Below are 18093 nucleotides of genomic sequence, written 5' to 3'. Positions count from 1 at the left end.
CGCCTTTATCGAATATTTGATGTTCGAACACCGAACATCGATTTGCTTTGCGCATGCGAACGAGCTCCTGTCAAACTCTCTTCAGTTTGTTGTCGTGTGGTGTCTATCTGTGTAAGTAAATTTCCGCAAATATTTTAGTCATCTTTCACATTATTGTGCAATACGTGATTGAAACACACTCACAAGGTGTTCATCTACGAGATTTTCTAATAATTTTCCCATTTCTGGTTGCAGGTCAAGATGGGTAGACGTCCAGCGAGATGGTATGTTACCTTCACTCTAACCTTCATTTTTCATCATTTCTAATTCTTTCTTAATATTATTCATTCTTTTAGTTATCGGTACTGTAAAAACAAACCGTACCCCAAATCGCGGTTCTGTCGTGGTGTCCCCGACCCCAAAATCCGCATTTTCGACTTGGGAAAGAAGAAGGCCACAGTCGACGATTTCCCACTCTGCGTTCATTTAGTCTCAGACGAATATGAACAACTCAGTTCTGAAGCTCTGGAAGCGGGACGTATCTGCGCCAATAAATATTTGGTAAAGAATTGCGGCAAAGATCAATTCCATATTCGTATGAGACTCCATCCTTTCCATGTTATTCGTATCAACAAGATGTTATCGTGCGCTGGAGCTGATAGGTGAGTTGTGATTAATGGAAGCATGACAGTGCAATTTTTCTGTAGGCTCCAGACTGGAATGAGAGGTGCTTTTGGTAAACCCCAAGGCACAGTCGCACGTGTTAATATCGGCCAACCGATTATGAGTGTGAGATCTAGCGACCGTTTTAAGGCCCAAGTTATTGAAGCTTTACGTCGTGCGAAGTTCAAGTTCCCTGGACGCCAAAAAATTTACGTTTCCAAGAAGTTCGGTTTTACGAAATATGACCGCGATGTTTTTGAAGAATTGAAGGAAAACGGAAGACTGGCTCATGATGGTTGCAATGTTCAGTACCGACCTGAACATGGGCCTTTGGCTGCATGGAAAAAAGTACAGGAAGAGCTTTTAACTGCTTAGTTTGTACATTTCTATTCTGAATAAAAAATACAAGTTATCAAAGTTTTTTATTGTCTTAATAATAAATCCTTGAGCATTACTTGAGATGTTCTTGGAACCACAACAAGGAGTTAATCAAATTGTCCATTTCATTAGGAATTTGAGCGAGGGGGTGATTATCTTCGTACAGATTCATCTTCACTTTGACTCCGTTCGCTTTCAATCGCGTGTAGTACTCGAATCCTTGAGAAGGGGGTACTCTCAAGTCTTTGCTTCCGATTTGGAGCATAGTCGGGGCCTTGACTTTATGTGCGTGTTCAATCGGAGACGCCCTTCTCATCGCGAGGAGCACCTCCTCGCTGGGTTTCCCGACTTGAGTGTAATTATATCCAGCTTCCACGTAAGTCCAGTCGGGAATATCAGAAAGAACACTCATGGAAGCCACATCAATGACCGGATTTCTTGCAACGACCGCTTTAAACATGTCTGGGTACTGTCCACTCAGATGTGTGACCAAGAACCCACCATGGGAGCCGCCACAGAGAACCACCCCATCAGGGTTTAACAATGGATATTTCTGGAGCGCCGTCTGAGTGGCGAGAACACAATCGGAGACGTCAGCTTGGCCGATTTTGCCTAGAAGGAAGTCTACGCTGGCTTGGCCCGCGCCGATAGACCCGCGGTAGTTGACGAAGAGAAGAGCAAAGCCTAGAAACAACGTAACGTTACGCTCCATGAGCAATGAACGTACCCATTGAAAGGAACAGATTTGATTCTAAGGCAATATTGTTGGCGAAGGCACTGTGGGGGCCACCATGGGGCCATACTACAAGATTTGTAGACTTTGAGGCTCCGGTTTTTGGTCCTAGATAAATCGCTGTGAAGGTTTCTGGAAGTTTTGGATTAGAACACTTGAGGATTGTCGCGGGGAAAACTTACTGACGCTATCGCTGGTGTTTTGCGTTAAATCAAGGTACTCATAGGTACAGTTCTCAAGACCGCTGACCACTGAGCTTGTGGTTAATTCAGTCCAAGACACTGGTCCTTCAGATCCTTTAGGAGGTAGTTTACCAATGGCTAGGATATCAGGTTTGAGATAATTCCTGCGGTTTACTAGAATGACGTCGTTTTTCACATCTAGCGCAATTTGACTGCCCCCTTCGTATGCTAACTCGGTAATTTTACCAGAATCTAAAATGATATTAGTGATGGTAGTTCCAGAGCTCGGGATTTTTACCAATATCGATGAGGTAGGTGTTCACGGTGTTCTTCTGATTTGTGGACACCACCAGTCTATTTCCGCTCGCCCATCGCCTTATGTAGTTACTATTGTACAGCCCGTAAAACTTAGCCCCATTATCAGTCTCAGTTTCAGTCCTTACCACATCCACGACCACTGAAATTGCCGGCTACATTTTACTTTTATATGATGACTTGCATTTTTACAATCACCTTATCATTTAAAGGCAGCGCCGCTTTCATGAGTGCCATGCAGTTAGCATGGGCACCTCCAGCATCCCGTTGCAACCACACCAAGAATTTTCCATCTGGAGTAAAAATCGGAGACTTCACAGCTTTGTCTCCTAATTGAAGAGCGACTAGAATAGACAAATTAGTCCTGAGGGGGATCTAAACAATTCCTACCATAATTCCCAGCAAAATCTAGCTTAAAAATAGTGCTAGCTCTGTTGGTACAGTAGATGAGTCCCAATTTCCTAGGTTCAGTCGTATAAGCAACCCCAACGACGTATTTACCATCAGGGGAGTAAACTACCTGAGCTGGGCAAACATCATCTGGGACTCCATTTAGGATCTCAACTTCATCGTTCTCGAGATTGTACTCTGCTATTACCGACTTCTTCTTGCCCACGAGTTGCTCGCCCCAGTCTTGCCTGAACAAGTATTCCTCGCCCTTAGCTTTGGGTTTATCAGAGTCAGGAGCGTCATTTTTAGGTCTCTTTGAGGCTCTTTTATAGAACGGCTCGGACTTTGGAAGTTTCAACTCGGCGATGTACAGGAGCTTGGTTTCGTCAGGCGACCATTCAAAGGTGCGAAATTCGCCTGGGAAAAAAACAAGACGGTTTTTGTAGACTTTAAGAACTAGTTATGCAATTCAGTATCATTGGCGTCAAGTAAAAAGTAAAAGATTATCCAAGAGATCATCTACTTTTTTTTTTGTTTTGGGTAATGACAGGGGCAAGTTTGTAACAAGCGAGAAAAAGTGGTACAAAAGAATCGTTTTTACCATCAGCATACACGTCCCCATGAAGATCAAGGGCATTTAATTCAACAGTCTTAGCAAGGTTCTGGTTCTGCCAGATTTCCAAATACTGCTTCTCATTGGAGTTTTTCAAAACCGCTTTGTAGCGTTCCGATGGGGAAATGACCGAGAGTACCCTTAAAAGCTCAGATATATTAAAAGTTCCCTGTACTTTCAAAATACTCACTCATTAGTCACATCTAAGGGTAAAGATTCATACTGTTTACTAAAATCAGATGTTATTCCTATTGTCTTCAAGAACTCGGTGTTTTCACCCCTTTCCAGGTTTCGTTGGGACCATCTGGCGTTAATAACAGTCTCATTATTAGTTAGTTTAGCCTTAACTAAGCTAGGAATGGCACTTAAAGCCCTGTAAGTTTTGACAATTTTGTCAACCTAAAAAACTGGATTATAAATGAAGCAATTTTTGTACAACTTACGTTAGCTGACATTGTTGGTTATTTTGCTTGTAATGGAAGCCGGCAGACGCCTCTGTAACTAAAATTAAATTTTTGGAAAAGTGAGGTTAGATCGCGCCATCAACTGTCAAGACAGACAGTTTCAAAGTAATTACAACATAATGAGGCTCATCACCTCGTTTTTTTCGCTTTTTTCCGCTGATTTATGACTAGTTCATTGAAAAACGAGGTTTCGAATTAATTTTAGAATGGGGTTTTTATATTTTTGTTGGGTTTGTGACATTGCGTTTTGACAGTTGTATTTTGGGGGATTTTGCGAATTTTTTATAAGTTGGCAGTTGTGGATCGCGAACCGAAAAAGAAATGTCGTCACAAATTTACACATGTGTAGAATTTTGCATATAACTGAGATTATTTCGTAAGTTGTCCTGTGATAAGATAAAACAGTGTTGCGTTTTTATCAAGAAAATATCATGTGTTGTGATTTGTTTTGATGTGTGTGATAATACTTTGTGAATCTCTTTGTAATCGTTACACCCCTCAGACGTCTCAAGAGGTCGATCGTATTAATTGATTTTGGTTGGATTTTGGATGGTTTTTTCGATTAGTATGATTATGAAACAGGAAGAAATTAGATGAACCCTCAGAATTGCGAGTGAGTATTAGGTGGTTTTTCGTATTTTGGCAGGTCGCCAGGTATAAACGAGCACACCCACTAACACCTGCTTGCTCAAATCGTTTATATCATTTATTTGTTCATTTTTTACCTCCAACGATGGGTTTTATGTGTGTTTGTTGATGGCGTAGCCCCCACAGTTATATCAAGACAATCATCGATTTCTCCAAATCGTTAACGACTCATTTAAAAATAGATTCTATTTTGGAGATTTGGAGACAAGCTGTTTGTTATTTTAATTAACACTGAACATCACATTTTATTGAATTGCGTCCTCAAGACCATGACAAGTCCATTTTTAGAGGGGCCACTTAAATAACGATTTTCTGTCTAGGGTAAGTATGGTAAATTGATTGCTTACAGTACTAATGGTATGTCAGCTCGTCAAAACCGACTTCCTTTGGTTTTCACTTCCGCCTTTTTTAGAAGAATAACATAGACGCAATGTCCTGTTAATGACTTCGTTCGCCCTTGTATTACCTTGTTTATTGTTCGCCACAGATACGTTAGTTCTATTCTTGTTGGAATGTAAATTCCTTGTATGTTTAAACAGGGAGCCTTTATAGAAATGATGACAAACATGTGCGATTGTTATCATTAATTCATTATGTAAGAGTAAATATTCCAGATCATAACGAACTTTCAAGGAAAAGATGCAAAAGTTTTATCTACCAATAGACGCCATCTAATGAAGTGGGAATGTCGCAATTAACACCCAGAGATTTGAGAGTTAATAGATGGGGGGACATAGTCAAAAGTCTTATAAACATATCTTCGACGAGCTTTACAACTTTCGTCCTTGTCTGTTGCACGCATTCACGGGATACAATGTATACCTATCTCTCTCGCCAGAATGGAGAGTTTTTGATTGGCTAATTTTAAAACTTGACAACAGATTGACAACAATTGTAATGTGTGACAGTTCACAGCAAAATGAGTAATCCAACGTACTGTAACACAACAAGTTCTCTCAGCACCATAAAACCACCGACGTCGCATACTACAGACGACAGAAAGTGAGTTCAAAGAAGAATTTTTGGCTTAAGACGCATTTGAACAAATTTGTGCGAGAATTGTCGAAACAGATTTTGTAATAAGCCTAGAATAGAAATGGTACAAATAAGGGCTAACTAGTGAAATAAAAATCAATGGAATATTACAACTGGCATGTTTCTGAACTAAATCGTCGTCTGTGGAGAAATTGAGAAGCAAAATATGAAAATTAACCATAGACTACAAAGTGCAAAGAAAGTGAATTATGATGCGATTAGCAGATGATTTATAATTGAAACGGAAGTCACCAAAAATAAGGAGAGGAAGAAAAACATGGATTTTGACGAAGAGAGAAAAGATCAAGATTCAATTGAAAGAAATATCCTAGTTAATAAAAATCCAAGGTGTACCTAACTAAATTGTATGAATGGAGAAATGTTCAAAGTATTGAAGAAAAATACATGAAAGCAGTAAAAAAATACATTAAAAAGGGACAAGTAGATTATTGAGAACATCAAAAGAATATGAAGCTCAGAACTGGTTAACAAAATAATGGACAGCTCTGACGACAAGTAAGAACAGAAAGAAGAACACGCTAGGAAACCTGTGACATTCTAGCAAATAAGATTCTGTTTAAGATTTGGACAAAGGCAAAAAGGTTAACAATGAGTAGAAAGGAGTAAAAGAAGATCGTGGCAGACCGAGAGAAGACTGCGCTTTTTTCTTACACTCGGACGAGGAACAAAATCAAATTGATGTAAATAGTGGCGAATACATCTTAAAAGAGACTTTCTGCATTTTCTTCTTTAGAAGTCTGGGTCTAATGTAAAGTTTTCTATGTTCTTACAATTAATCTAGGCTGTTTGAATTAGCTTCTCCATTTTGCCAGGTTTCTGGTGTCAGACTAGAAAAGTGTTAGTCACACGTTGGTAATTTTGATTTTGTCATTAGTGTTTGACCTTAAACCTATTGAAAACTATGTTATGCACACTGAGAATTGTATCAATATCGTTTAATTGTGGAGCTATAAATGATCGGTTTTACCGCATTCATATTGTGGGAGTCTCCACTTGATGTAGAAGATTAACAATACATTAAAAGACAGCAAAACGAAATCAAACTAGTGATGAAAGATCCTTGACACAAAATTTAGCAACATACAAGAGAAATAACGTCTAAAACCTTTAAATTCACAAAACTTTGCATTCAAAGTTCTTTACTGACACTGGCTATGACAATTTGGATTTGCCATTTGAAATTCGAGTAACGATCTACGTCATGATCTCTGATTGGTTCCATCCTTACGAGAGAGACAATACTGCATAAGCGTATCAGCGATAGGAATCAGTGCAATAGGTAGAGACAGAAATAAAAATTCTTGTTGCACATGTTTTGTGTAACGTATATCCAAATTTCCATATAGTAACCGGATCTATTATTTTCCAAATCTCTGTTAACACCTCATTATAATGTTTTGGTAAATAGATGTAAAAATTTAACACTAATTTGGAGCAATCTGCAAGAATCTTCAGTTGGCCTAGGAAATATTCAACTTTGTTCAGGCTCATGTGGAAGCTGATGCTTTGGTTATCTTATCAAACTTAAAACAATGAAGTGCTGATGGAACGGGGTGGCGTAGGCAGTTTGGTGTTCGGTGATATAAAACCTGTGGGTTCGTCGTAATCAGTTTTCGAAAATGTAATATGCAGGCAGTATGCATTCCCCCACATAATATAATTTCGAAAAGTTGCAGATTTTTTCACAAAACCCTCACTTTGACAGATTTAGATTGCTCTCCATTGTTTCTTTAATAAAAGATGAGATAATCGACGAAGAAATGCAGAAAAAACAGAAATTACATAATAAAAAGGAAACTCCAAGAGATACAACCCTATTTCCTCGCGTTTAGGATGTTAATCTTGAAAGGAATTTCTTATTTCATTTTTTATTACTTACTACCTAATTAACTTTAAATACGTGAATTAATGAGCTGACTATAAAAAAATGTAGATCCCACATCTACAAAATCAGACTAACTGCAAAAGAAATACAAACGAAGACACTTGTTGGCCAAAAATGGGAATAATTACCATTACTGTACTTCGATTGACGCAACAAAATTTTTCTTTCGATTCGCACAATCAATGGAATGTTTAATGCACAATCCTCAATGTGACTTTCATAATCCCGAAGTCAGCAATTCTCAAATACAATCGATGGTATTTAGATCAGGACAGTGGAGCGTCAAAGCTGGCACATCTCCATCTCAAAAGGTGGTGGTCCCTTTAACCCCTTTAACAATGTTATTCCCTTGTTTTTGTAAACTCCCTGTGACGTTTCTTGTGTATTGTCCAGGTCTGGTGTTGGTGTTGTCCTCTCCATTAAATCCTCGCCATGGACGGCGTTGGCGGGCGAAGACGCATCGCGGCCAAGTCGTCTGCAGAGGACCAAGCCCTCGATCAAATCGCCAAAGAGGTAAGCAATTTTGCTGTCCCATAGACGTTATTAAATTTAGAAGCGCACTCTGGATGGAACGGATATAGGTGAGGATGCATAGGAGACTCGTGGAATGAAAATAAGGCGATCCCAGGTCTATATTTAAAACGAGAACAGGCATATATAATTTCGTGGGCTCCGACTAACCATTGCATTTTTCTCCAAGTCGCCGTGACGTTGTTTCCCATAACTTAAGACGACATGTACATGGGCGAAACACGTTCAGAGATTAGATAGTCAGTTTTTGTACACCCACATATGAACGAGTATTAGTCATAACCAGAAGCAGCAAGAAAAGCCACGGTGATTTCCTTTGAAACGGAAACGTTTCCGGTGTGTTTTTGTCCGGGGAAAGTTCATCCCTTTCGGGCTATTTACGGATACATGTATTTTAAGATTGTCTGAGGGGTTAAACTTCCGCAAGTGACGCTGAGTGTGAAAGTGGAAATTGAAAAATTCAATTAACTGAAGTCGCGTAACTTCTTTTATAGAGTGTTTATGCTACATTTTAAATTAATATTCACTACCGACTTATCTGTATGGCGTGATAAAATAAAGAACGTACTTCAATGTCCTTGCCACGAAATCAAATTACAATTGCTCGCTTTACTAATTAATAAAATTAGCAGAAACATTCACTTACCCTAGAAACGTCACTGAAATACACTGAAATACACCTGACTTGTGAAATACGTTGTTTAAATACTTGTTTCAATCTTATCTTTGTGGATTTTTGTTTTGTTTACTGGTGCGAATTATCTGGGTAAAACTTTTCTTTGTTTATTGCTGGATTAAATAACAATGTCTGAAAACTTCAAGGCTTTTCAAGGAAAAATTAGGTGGATATCAAATATTTTACGCCATGAGTTCCTTAATTTTCTGCTCGTTATTGAGCTATAAAATTTCCTGAGTGTTTACTGCTGCCTACTCAATTTCAGATGTGAACAGGACGGATTTCAATCCAATAAATTCATCGTTTCACTGCGAGAACTAAATTTTAATTATTTGAGCTCAATATAATGAAGTTATCACTCTTAAATTTCAAAATTTTGAAACTATTTTTGTGAATTTTTCATATTAATTTAATGTTTTTAAGATCCTCAAGTTCTTCCAGTAATCATAGTGGAAGCTTTCTAAAGTTTTGAGACACTCCAAGTTCATTTTATCATAAATTATTCGGCGATTTCTTTGCGGGAAAATATATTTCGATTAATTTATTAGTTTCGTCGTTGAAATATTAATTTATTCCACTTCTCAGATCGAAATCAGTTTAAAAAGACTATTGGTAAATATTGATGATCTCATAACAAAACAGAAGATATTATTAGTTTAATAACACACTAGTAAGAAGTTTACGAACTTCGTAAAGTTTTCTTATATTGTTTTTACATCCGGGAAACAATTAAAATTTTAGTTCAAATAAAATTGTTCTAATATGGGTCATCCTGAAAATTTCCATGTTTTATAAACAACTTGTTGAATTTGAAAAAGAATATATTACGCACTGTGTTACGTAAGTGTAAATGAAGAGGAATCACGAGCACGATTTATGATTTTGTTACAGTTAACAAACACTTATTCTATTCAGTGTGTAAAGGTGGAAGGTAAAAGAAATTGGAAAAAAAAGTTTCGTAATATGTATTATTCAGTGCTTATGTTTTTTGTGCCACTTTTTCTTATTTATTTATTAAGGTATTCGGTTTCTAGCCATAAAACATGAGGACTTTCTCTAAAATAATGAACACTAAGAAGGACCAAAAGTTGCGGTTTTGTTTTCAGGGTGGTTCAAAGAATTTAAAAATATCCTGATCCTGTTACAATAAGCTTGCATCTGGTAAAAATGCATGACATTTACCAAATGCTTCTTAGAACCGGTGCTATTTTTATTGCCGGATTAATAAAACTCGAAGAATACACATCAAAAGAAACCCCTGAAAGGTACCGAACCGACTTTACGTGCCGCCTCCTCACTGATAATTCTTTTACTTTTGTCGATTCCGCTGGTATTTTGGGCGAATGAACTCCGCCGTCTCTTATGAGGGGTTTCGCCTGTAGGTATTTATGTATGAATAGTTCTTACTAGCAGTCTTGAGTCGTGTCTCCCAACATGATGGTGTACTGGTGAAATATTTATCCTCCTGTATTTTTCACATATTTTTATCAGCAAGCTCAAATATTTATTCAAAGTAGCAACGCGTTAAATAATATTCTAATGACTTTATTCAGTACTGTGAGGTGTCGTTTCTTTACCGAAAAAATTATTAGAACAATGGTGGTTGCACCGGAAGTGGTAGTGCAGTCGAAATGGGGCCATCAGATACAAAGAAGTCCTTCGTTGAGCGACTGTCTTTCGGAAAGCGATGATACTCCTCCGGCTCACGTTCTGTTCGTGACCACAGTCTCGATGTGCAAGAAAAATGTGAGTATCAGACGGAGGCGGGTTCAGGGATCGATAAAATGAATAAACCAAGAAATGAAGAAGTTACGATCCCAATGATTGGTTATAAATATCGGAAAGTTCAAAGAGAGGCGAGAGGATTTCCTGAGGTGAAATCATTTATTTATAAACTGAATTCCGCAGAAAATGGCGAAGATTTTAATCATCTCAGTATTAAGCGAAAAATTTTTTTTAGTCGGTCGTGGGAGTCTTCATTCACTCTCCCGTTAAGGTAGTCCGAATGGTTTAAGGATCACTGTGTATATTGTTCAGTTGCCATCTGTTTTGATGCTTTTATCAGTTGCGGAAAATTGACTAGAGATTTATCTTTAAACTAATTTAAATTCTATTAATAGCAATGAACGTATCTTTTTAGGAGCGCTTAAACAGATTTTTACTATATAATTTGAAATTGCATATTAAAAAAACGATGGTCTTTTATAATAAACTAGGCAACCCATGATACTTTTGTAAGGCTTTTTATCTTATTTTTTACAATTTAGCGAGAGTGGTAACGCTTTTTTACGGCAATGATTGTGTCACGATTACGTTGTTGAGCGGTATTCTTTTATGTGATCTATTGACACACTCCAACAGATGGTCTTTATATAAGGATGATATCATTTGTCTTGACGTCATGTCGTCCCGCAGAAGGTAACAAACCACAATTCAAAAAAACTACACTTCATTTGAATTTTTTTGACATTTCGTTTCTCCCCATTTCACGAATATTTGTTTGTCATCAAGCCATTAAATTTCGTAAAATTCGTGGGTGTAACTACTTCACAGCACCTGTTATCAGCCCCTTGGAATTTTGAGGACTTTGACTAACAAAGAAAGTATGAAACAAACAACTTGGTATTACGGTAAATTGTAAAAACAGCGACACTTTCTTATCAGGTCGATAAAATATCGTACCGCGATAAGAAAACGTCCGTTTATGGGGTATGGTCACACGTCGCGTTAAAAACGTGTAATTTTTTCAAAATGACGGACACAATTGAAGGTGTTAGCATCGATGGCGTAACGAAATCGGAGAGTTCCACTGATTGTGATGGACAAAGAATACAAACGACTTCTGACGATGTGATTCAACAGTTAATGCAAAGCAGTAGTGATAAAGTAGTGATAGTGAAAGTAGTTTTCGTGTCAGTAACGTTTTTGTTGTTTTCAGGCAGAAGCACGTTTGTGGGCCAAAAGACAGGCTCGAGCCGAAGCGAGGGAAATCCGTATGCGCGAACTGGAGAGGCAGCAGAAAGAACAAGAAGAAAATGCAGACCGACAATTTGATATGTTATCTGAGCCGATGGCGCGAACGACGAGGACGTCGACGAGTGGTAGTAGGTACCTATCTAGCAGAAGGAGTTCTGAAGACTCGCTGGAAGATGGTGGCAGTCTCAGGGATATGCGGGTAAGGGCGAAATGGGTTTTGACAACAAAGGAGGTGTGAGTTGATTTCGATGCGTGACACATCAGCTTTTATGGTTATTTTTGCCAATTCTGGGTATATCTCTAACTTGTTGTGAAATCAGTGGTTTAGAGCCACTTCTGGAAAATCCGGCCTTCATTAGGAATTCTTATGGTTTTAACATGCAAAATGTTTACTATGAGTTGAACTTTTTAATCAGGCTCGCGAGTTCTTGCATGACTTAAATTTGTGTGGGTGGTAATAATGAATGACTCACTTTATAGTACTGTTTATGAAATTGGTCATTTTTAATTTTTAATGTTAGAGCGAACCGTCTAAATGACTGGGCTATGAGCTTTCATTAATTAGTCATTGATTTTTGAAAACGTAAGAGAAATCGTCACTTTCTTTACTAATTGCACCTTGGTGTCTTGTATAACTGTGTCGCAACTAAGTTTTCAATTTCAATAATTTTTAGTCTTTAATAAGTATAAAAAATTAGCAACTGTCTGTGTTAAATAGCGCTTAAATAAGAAGTTTAACACGTAGCCAATTCTGTCAATAAAAAGTTTCCAAAACCGGAAATTAACCGTAATAATGAAACTCATCATAAAACGGACGAACCTCACATTTGCTAAATAAGCAGTAATTGCAATTCTGTCGTATTAAATGACAAGTTAATTACTTAACAATCGTTTTTGTCGTAGAATGAACTGAAGGAATACGAGGAGAAATTCCGAAAGGCGATGATCGCCAACGCCCAACTCGATAACGACAAAACATCTCTTACATATCAACTGGAGTTACTTAAAAATAGGTAAGACGTGCGCTTCGTGATCCTTGTGTTAATTATACAACCTCCAGGATAGAAGAATTGGAAGAAGAGCATTCCCAGTTAAAGCGAGAACACCGAGAGGAGTGCCGAGCACACGAACAATTAAAACGGTTGTGTGCCAAACTGAAAGATGACTTGGCTGTGACTAGGGCAGAACTAGAAGAAAGAGACCAGTTAATAAGTGAGAAGGGTTTAGTCATCGTCGGAGAAGACTCTTTCAACGAAGAAGAACAAATCAACGGTGCCGTTAGTCTCAATAATAGTATAGGAACACCGAAAAAAGCGTTAGTTAGTATAGAAAATGCTCAGTTACTAGAAAGTGCAGGTGAGGGAAGTTTAGACGTGCGATTGGCGAAGTTTATGAAAGAAAAAAGCGAGTTGCAAGATCAGATTAGCCATTTAAAATTAGAGTTAGAAGAGGAGAGAAGCAAAAGAAAAAAATCGAATTCTGTGAATACGCTGAACGGACCATTATCGGAACACGACGTCGATGAAATAGACCTACAAAGTGAGTTACTAAAGAGAGATATCAATTTTTTTAAAAGCGTTGTTTCAGGGGAAGCGAGCAAACAGCTCGGGGACTATAAATTCAGAGCTCAAAAAGCCGAACAAGACGTCGCTACTTTACAAGCGACGGTGGCGAGGCTAGAAAGTCAAGTTATTAGGTATAAGGCAGCCGCCGAAATTTCAGAAAAAGCGGAAGAAGCGCTAAAAGCCGAAAAACGAAAAATGCAAAGAGAGGTAGGTTTGCAAAGAATCACTTGCATGATCATTATTTTTGCTTCTTATTATTTATTTGGCACGTATTTTCTTACTTGCAGGCTTCTTTAACTGATTCCGATGATGTTTCTGAAAGTATCTAGAGGTAGTAATAGTGCTTACTAACACGGGCTTTTGTTCTTTCTTTTATTTTAACTTGAATAACTTCTTTGGTCTTGACAGAGTAACTTATTTATGTATGATCGATTTATTTTTAAATAAACCTGACTGTGCCAGGTTACCAACCTGAAACAGAAATTGATGCTGGTGGAAGCTTCAAATGTGGCACTGATCCAGCAACGTGAACGACTGTTGTTTCGACAATCCCTTGGAGCTATTTAAATGGCATGATCGTAGTAATGTAGTACTCTTCATTTTCATTTATAATACCGTAACGCATCTAACCACATTTTCAGACTGTACAGTAACAATAAATAAACAGTTACACGTTTTATTAATTTTTCATTTTAATTAATCACCCTTAGACTAGTTACGCTTTTTGTTGTAAGTGTAGATCGTTGTTTTCTGACTGTTTTATCTCATTATAAGAACAGCATTCCGGGGAACTGGAGCATGTCGCTTAAGTAATCTTTACATTACAAGCTAATTATCGTGACGTTATAGGGCTCCCGATTTTGCACGACTGCATGAATGTAGCTTTGGTTGTGTCTCAAATTAATGCGATTTTATTTTAGACGAGGGAAGCAATGAGCCGAGTAGAAGAACTAGAAACAGCAAATACACATTTATTAAAACGATTAGATAAGTTGAAGAATGCGAAATCGGCGTTACTAAAAGAACTTTGACAATCATCGAATAATTAGTGAAGGGAAACAGTTAATAAATTTCCTATTGCAAGTTAGTGCGTGAAAAATTTTGAAAAGTGCAGTGCATTGAGAGAACTTCGTTAGTCATAAAATTGAAAAACATATTTTAATTTGTGTTAACTCTGATAAATTTTAAGCGAAAAATGCAAAATCATTGAGATCATTTTAAAATTTGTTGTTTATTTATTTATTTGATTTTATTGTGTAAATCTGTTTGTCCAGTTATTTTGTATTTATTTAGTAGAGTAAGTCCCCACTGTTTTATTTTGTATATATGTGTGTAAAAATTATCTCAGGAGCATTATATCCGTACCATTTGCTTACAAAATCGCAATATAATTTACCAGCAAAAATTGCTTCTATGTACTATACCAGGTGATACTAATATTACTTAATTTAGCTAAAAAATCAATATTAGCTCAATTTATACAGAAATTTAGATTATTATATCTAATATATTTTAGCTCTCTGGCAAGCTCAACAAGTTGGTGATATTTTACACAAACTTGAAGCACATCAAAACATACAAAAGTCAAAATTTGTAATTCTGCTCTAACACTGAAATGTAACACATAAATTTGTACATGTGAAATATGTGATTTTTGTGTATATTCTTTTGGTAAAAGGTATTTCAAGAAATAAACTAATTTATAAAAACTGACTTTTCATTTTCAACCTACTAGAATTCACGCTCCACTGAACTAGCTGTAATCTTTTATCGTTGTATAAGTGTGATCGGTATTTTTACCTGCTTGCGCAACTCAGAATTTTCCTGTGTTGTCAAATCTGACGTCTGTCAACAATCCCAAGGTCGCGGACAAATCGACCAATCACAGGTGGAGATTTGACACCTGACGTGTTATTCTAACCTTTAAATTTGTGACGTCACTTTGAAAATTGAAGGAATTCGATCTGCGCGTTGGAAAATTAAGAAAAAGCGGAGGATTTCGTGGAGAAATCCATAAATATTGAGTGAATTCGGTTTCCAATATCGCCGACATCAATATTTAGTTTGTTGGTGGTGGGGATAAGTTTATCGCGATTGGTGGCTGCGTTTCAGGCATTTCAGGTATCACGTTTACATTCCTTTATTGTGGTGTTCCAGACAGTGACATAAAACGGGGCTAAAAGCAGCAAGTGAATGAAGTGTTTCTTGACAAGAACAACAGTTATCTTTCACGAAAGGTAAGAATTGACCTAGTTTGCGTTCATTATTCAATGGAATTACTTTGATATTGCAGAATTTACCAAGTTTATCAAAATGGTGTCTGGTGGAATGACGTGTGTTAAATATTTGCTGTATGTGTTTAATCTCTTGTTTTTCGTAAGTAAACGAAACATAAAGATACCGTCTTATTATCCTAACATTCCAACAGGTTTCGGGCGCTGTTATCCTGACAATTGGGGCTGTTATTTACGTTATTTATGGCCACTATTCTAATTTTGTTTATGACAGCTTCCAGTCGGTGCCCCTCGTGCTCATCATCGTGGGGGTGATTATTTTCCTTGTAGCTTTCTTTGGATGTTGCGGAGCATGCAAGGAAAATCACTGCATGATTATCACAGTGAGATCCAGTGGGTTTGATTTAACTTCTTATATTGATTGCCATTGTTCTAGTTTTCTGTATTGTTGCTCGTGATATTTACCTTGGAAGTGGGCACAGGAATTGCCGGCTACATTCGTAGAAATCAAGTGGAAGTCATGCTAGAAACCAAACTCAATTCTACCATGTTTGACTATTACTCCAACGACAAAATTAAAGAAACTTGGGATATTGCACAACATGAGGTATCCAAGAGTAAATGTTTTATTAGTTTAGCTAAGTTAGTCGCAAATTATTTATCCAGTTTCAAACGCGTCATTAAATTGATACAACCACAGCGAAGTCAGCTGCTTCTATAATTACTCTAACATGAAGAGATTTTATGCTTTCGTGGTGATGCACAAATTTCGCTTTCTATGCTCATCAAAATTAATTTTTTTCCGTTTTTTTTTGATAATATAATTGGGTAAAAGTTCCACTTAAAAAGTAATTAAAGACCGAATGACTCAACCGCGGTTTATCGGCTCCAAATCACCTTTAAATATAAACACAGCAACAATTTCCATTGCATCATGTGGGGCTTTGTGTGAAAATAACCAAATAAATTGGATAATCGCGTGTCATGAGCTTCATGCTCACAGAATTGTAATTTTACAAAGTAGGTGGACGGGATGAAACACATTTTAATCGTTTCCGGCTAAATGCATAAAAGTATTTTTATTGGCGGCGCGGAGAACAAGTCGTCTTTCATTACAGCTCGCGGAGAAAATCAAAGGTTTCACGTAAATGATCCGAATTACAGTCGAACCTCGGAGACTCTTCTATTTTTTTAGTCTTCGCGCGACTTGATATTATATCGTTATAAAACTGTCTCTTAGTCAGACTCTGCCGGAAGCGGTGTTGAAGCATTAATCACGGCGCCTCTGATATGTTAATAAATTATTCACCGGCTTTTTACAAATAACCGGAAGCTTGCGGATTTCCATCATTATCGGTTACCAAATGGTGACATCTTTATGCCGGTTTGTTGCCAACGAAAAATTATTTTAACAGCGAAGTGGTTCCAATTGTACGTCTTATTGGATTCTACGTGGGCACACATTGTAAATTGTGTGGTTTAATCATTTTACTGAGCTCAATTAAGGGTCAAGGATGACGCTCTATTAAAAATCTTTCGTTTACATTTGCACCACTGTCAGGGTTTATGCGGATCTATAAAAACTATTATGAGATTATTGACTGGTTCTTTTGTGAAAGTTGCAAAACTGAAATTATGTAACTAAATTTAAAATCTTCCCAAGCAAAAACTTCACCTTGAGATAATTCCTATATTCAGTTTGACGTTCTTGCTAGTTACTTCACAAAGTATTATTTTAAGTTTTAATTATGCATGGAGGTAATAGTTCGTCCCCAAGATATTGATTAGAGTAATCAGGAGCGTATTTAACGCTCCTCGTTTTGTATTGTTATAATTGAATACGATACGATAAAATATTTATTTGATTAATCTGTGTAGGTGTCTCTACGCTCGGTATTTCAAACCAAGCAGAATTCAATCTAAGCACGCTCTTTCAAAATTAGTCATGAGGTTGTAATTTTATTACTGCACTTGTATCTAACTTCTTATCACTGTTTGCATTTTTTGAACAAACATTGCTATGTGGGCAGGTGATCTTTCATATTGCGTCACCAACTCCATTTATTATTTTTAGAATGTAATTTTGGTTACGAAATGAAATTTATTTACTGAAGAATTACAAAAGCTTTGAAATGTTGTCATGTTGGCTCGAGGAGTTGATTTGCAAAGTCTGTTAATTTTTTTAAAGAGTTAAAGATTGTGCAAAGATTTTAGAAACATCTCGAAGAATCCATTGCTAGAAAATTTAGTTTAATTATCCAAAATCGATTAACTTTTGTTCATTTTAGGCAAAATGCTGCGGCATGAACGGCCCCGAAGACTGGAACAAAGTGAACCACAACAATACCCTCCCCCACACTTGCTGCCCAGACACCCCCGACGATGGAACTTGCACAATTACCTCCCCAAATAAATATACAGATCCATGTTTCGCAACTCTCATGGATGCTTTTACAAAATACGGTTCGATAATCGGAGGAGTCGGTATTGGTATCGCCGTTTGTCAGGTAATTGACCGTAATTTTTTATCGAAAATGTAACCCCCCTTTTTTAGTTGATGGGAGTTCTTTTTGCTTGCTGTCTGGCACGTTCGATCCGCCAAGAATACGAAACGGTGTAAACTTGGAACTCAACTTAATTTTGATTTATTTATGTTTTGTTTGTTGTACTTTCAATGTTTCCTTCTCGAATTTTCAAGTTAAAGGTCTGATACTTCTTGAATTGTACAATCGCAACTTTTCACTTACGACTGATTTATTGCACAATATTCTCAATTTTTCGAAATGGATATTTTTTCTACTGTCT

General features: G+C 37.2%; 4 protein-coding genes across 8 annotated transcripts; 3 read left to right on the top strand and 1 right to left on the bottom strand.

Moving 5' to 3' along the window:
- The first annotated feature begins 37 nt into the window (after positions 1–37).
- Positions 38–1059, top strand: RpL10 (ribosomal protein L10). The gene is made up of 4 exons (XM_088045458.1): positions 38–111; positions 235–263; positions 336–641; positions 687–1059. The coding sequence occupies exons 2-4, from the start codon at positions 241–243 to the stop codon at positions 1015–1017; spliced, it is 660 nt and encodes a 219-aa protein (XP_087901584.1). The 5' UTR covers positions 38–111; positions 235–240; the 3' UTR covers positions 1018–1059.
- Positions 1014–3880, bottom strand: LOC148168260 (acylamino-acid-releasing enzyme-like). The gene is made up of 9 exons (XM_088045439.1): positions 3697–3880; positions 3444–3652; positions 3242–3393; positions 2641–3057; positions 2449–2594; positions 2234–2405; positions 1936–2187; positions 1748–1885; positions 1014–1704 (listed from the first exon to the last, which is right to left on the bottom strand). The coding sequence occupies exons 1-9, from the start codon at positions 3706–3708 to the stop codon at positions 1094–1096; spliced, it is 2109 nt and encodes a 702-aa protein (XP_087901565.1). The 5' UTR covers positions 3709–3880; the 3' UTR covers positions 1014–1093.
- Positions 3881–10037: 6157 nt separating this feature from the next.
- On the top strand, positions 10038–14763 carry LOC148168259 (leucine-rich repeat flightless-interacting protein 2). 5 transcript variants are annotated; one of them, XM_088045446.1, is made up of 7 exons: positions 10038–10259; positions 11452–11688; positions 12393–12502; positions 12550–13028; positions 13077–13261; positions 13517–13624; positions 13975–14038. In XM_088045446.1, exons 1-6 carry the CDS (start codon positions 10053–10055, stop codon positions 13619–13621), a joined length of 1323 nt encoding a protein of 440 aa, XP_087901572.1. In that variant the 5' UTR covers positions 10038–10052; the 3' UTR covers positions 13622–13624; positions 13975–14038. The 5 variants fall into 5 exon arrangements, with proteins under 5 accessions (XP_087901572.1, XP_087901571.1, XP_087901573.1 ...); XM_088045445.1 differs by lacking the exon at positions 13517–13624 and having other exon boundaries at positions 13975–14763; XM_088045447.1 differs by lacking the exons at positions 13517–13624; positions 13975–14038 and adding an exon at positions 13342–13510.
- Positions 14764–14939: 176 nt separating this feature from the next.
- Positions 14940–18005, top strand: Tsp39D (Tetraspanin 39D). Its single transcript, XM_088045457.1, has 6 exons — positions 14940–15291; positions 15348–15430; positions 15483–15671; positions 15725–15895; positions 17577–17795; positions 17843–18005. Exons 2-6 carry the CDS (start codon positions 15368–15370, stop codon positions 17906–17908), a joined length of 708 nt encoding a protein of 235 aa, XP_087901583.1. The 5' UTR covers positions 14940–15291; positions 15348–15367; the 3' UTR covers positions 17909–18005.
- Positions 18006–18093: the final 88 nt, after the last annotated feature.

The sequence above is a fragment of the Gnatocerus cornutus genome, chromosome 9 (assembly GCF_029298725.1).
Source record: "Gnatocerus cornutus isolate USDA-ARS CGAHR chromosome 9, icGnaCorn1.1, whole genome shotgun sequence".
NCBI lineage: Eukaryota > Metazoa > Arthropoda > Insecta > Coleoptera > Tenebrionidae > Gnatocerus > Gnatocerus cornutus.
The sequence above is the reverse complement of the archived record's forward strand: the minus strand, read 5'-3'. Positions and strand labels throughout refer to the sequence as shown.

Coding starts and splice junctions, on each gene's coding strand:
- LOC148168260 (XM_088045439.1), bottom strand. Junction 3,058..3,241: donor TGGGGACGTGTATGCTGATG/GTAAAAACGATT, acceptor TTTTTTTCCCAG/GCGAATTTCGCACCTTTGAA. Junction 2,406..2,448: donor CGCTGCCTTTAAATGATAAG/GTGATTGTAAAA, acceptor AGTAAAATGTAG/CCGGCAATTTCAGTGGTCGT.
- Tsp39D (XM_088045457.1), top strand. CDS start 15,368: ATGGTGTCTGGTGGAATGACGTGTGTTAAATATTTGCTGTATGTGTTT. Junction 15,431..15,482: donor TGTTTAATCTCTTGTTTTTC/GTAAGTAAACGA, acceptor ACATTCCAACAG/GTTTCGGGCGCTGTTATCCT. Junction 15,896..17,576: donor GGGATATTGCACAACATGAG/GTATCCAAGAGT, acceptor TGTTCATTTTAG/GCAAAATGCTGCGGCATGAA.
- LOC148168259 (XM_088045444.1), top strand. CDS start 10,053: ATGACTTTATTCAGTACTGTGAGGTGTCGTTTCTTTACCGAAAAAATT. Junction 11,689..12,392: donor GCAGTCTCAGGGATATGCGG/GTAAGGGCGAAA, acceptor TTTTTGTCGTAG/AATGAACTGAAGGAATACGA. Junction 12,503..12,549: donor CTGGAGTTACTTAAAAATAG/GTAAGACGTGCG, acceptor TACAACCTCCAG/GATAGAAGAATTGGAAGAAG.
- RpL10 (XM_088045458.1), top strand. CDS start 241: ATGGGTAGACGTCCAGCGAGATG. Junction 264..335: donor GGTAGACGTCCAGCGAGATG/GTATGTTACCTT, acceptor TCATTCTTTTAG/TTATCGGTACTGTAAAAACA. Junction 642..686: donor TCGTGCGCTGGAGCTGATAG/GTGAGTTGTGAT, acceptor ATTTTTCTGTAG/GCTCCAGACTGGAATGAGAG.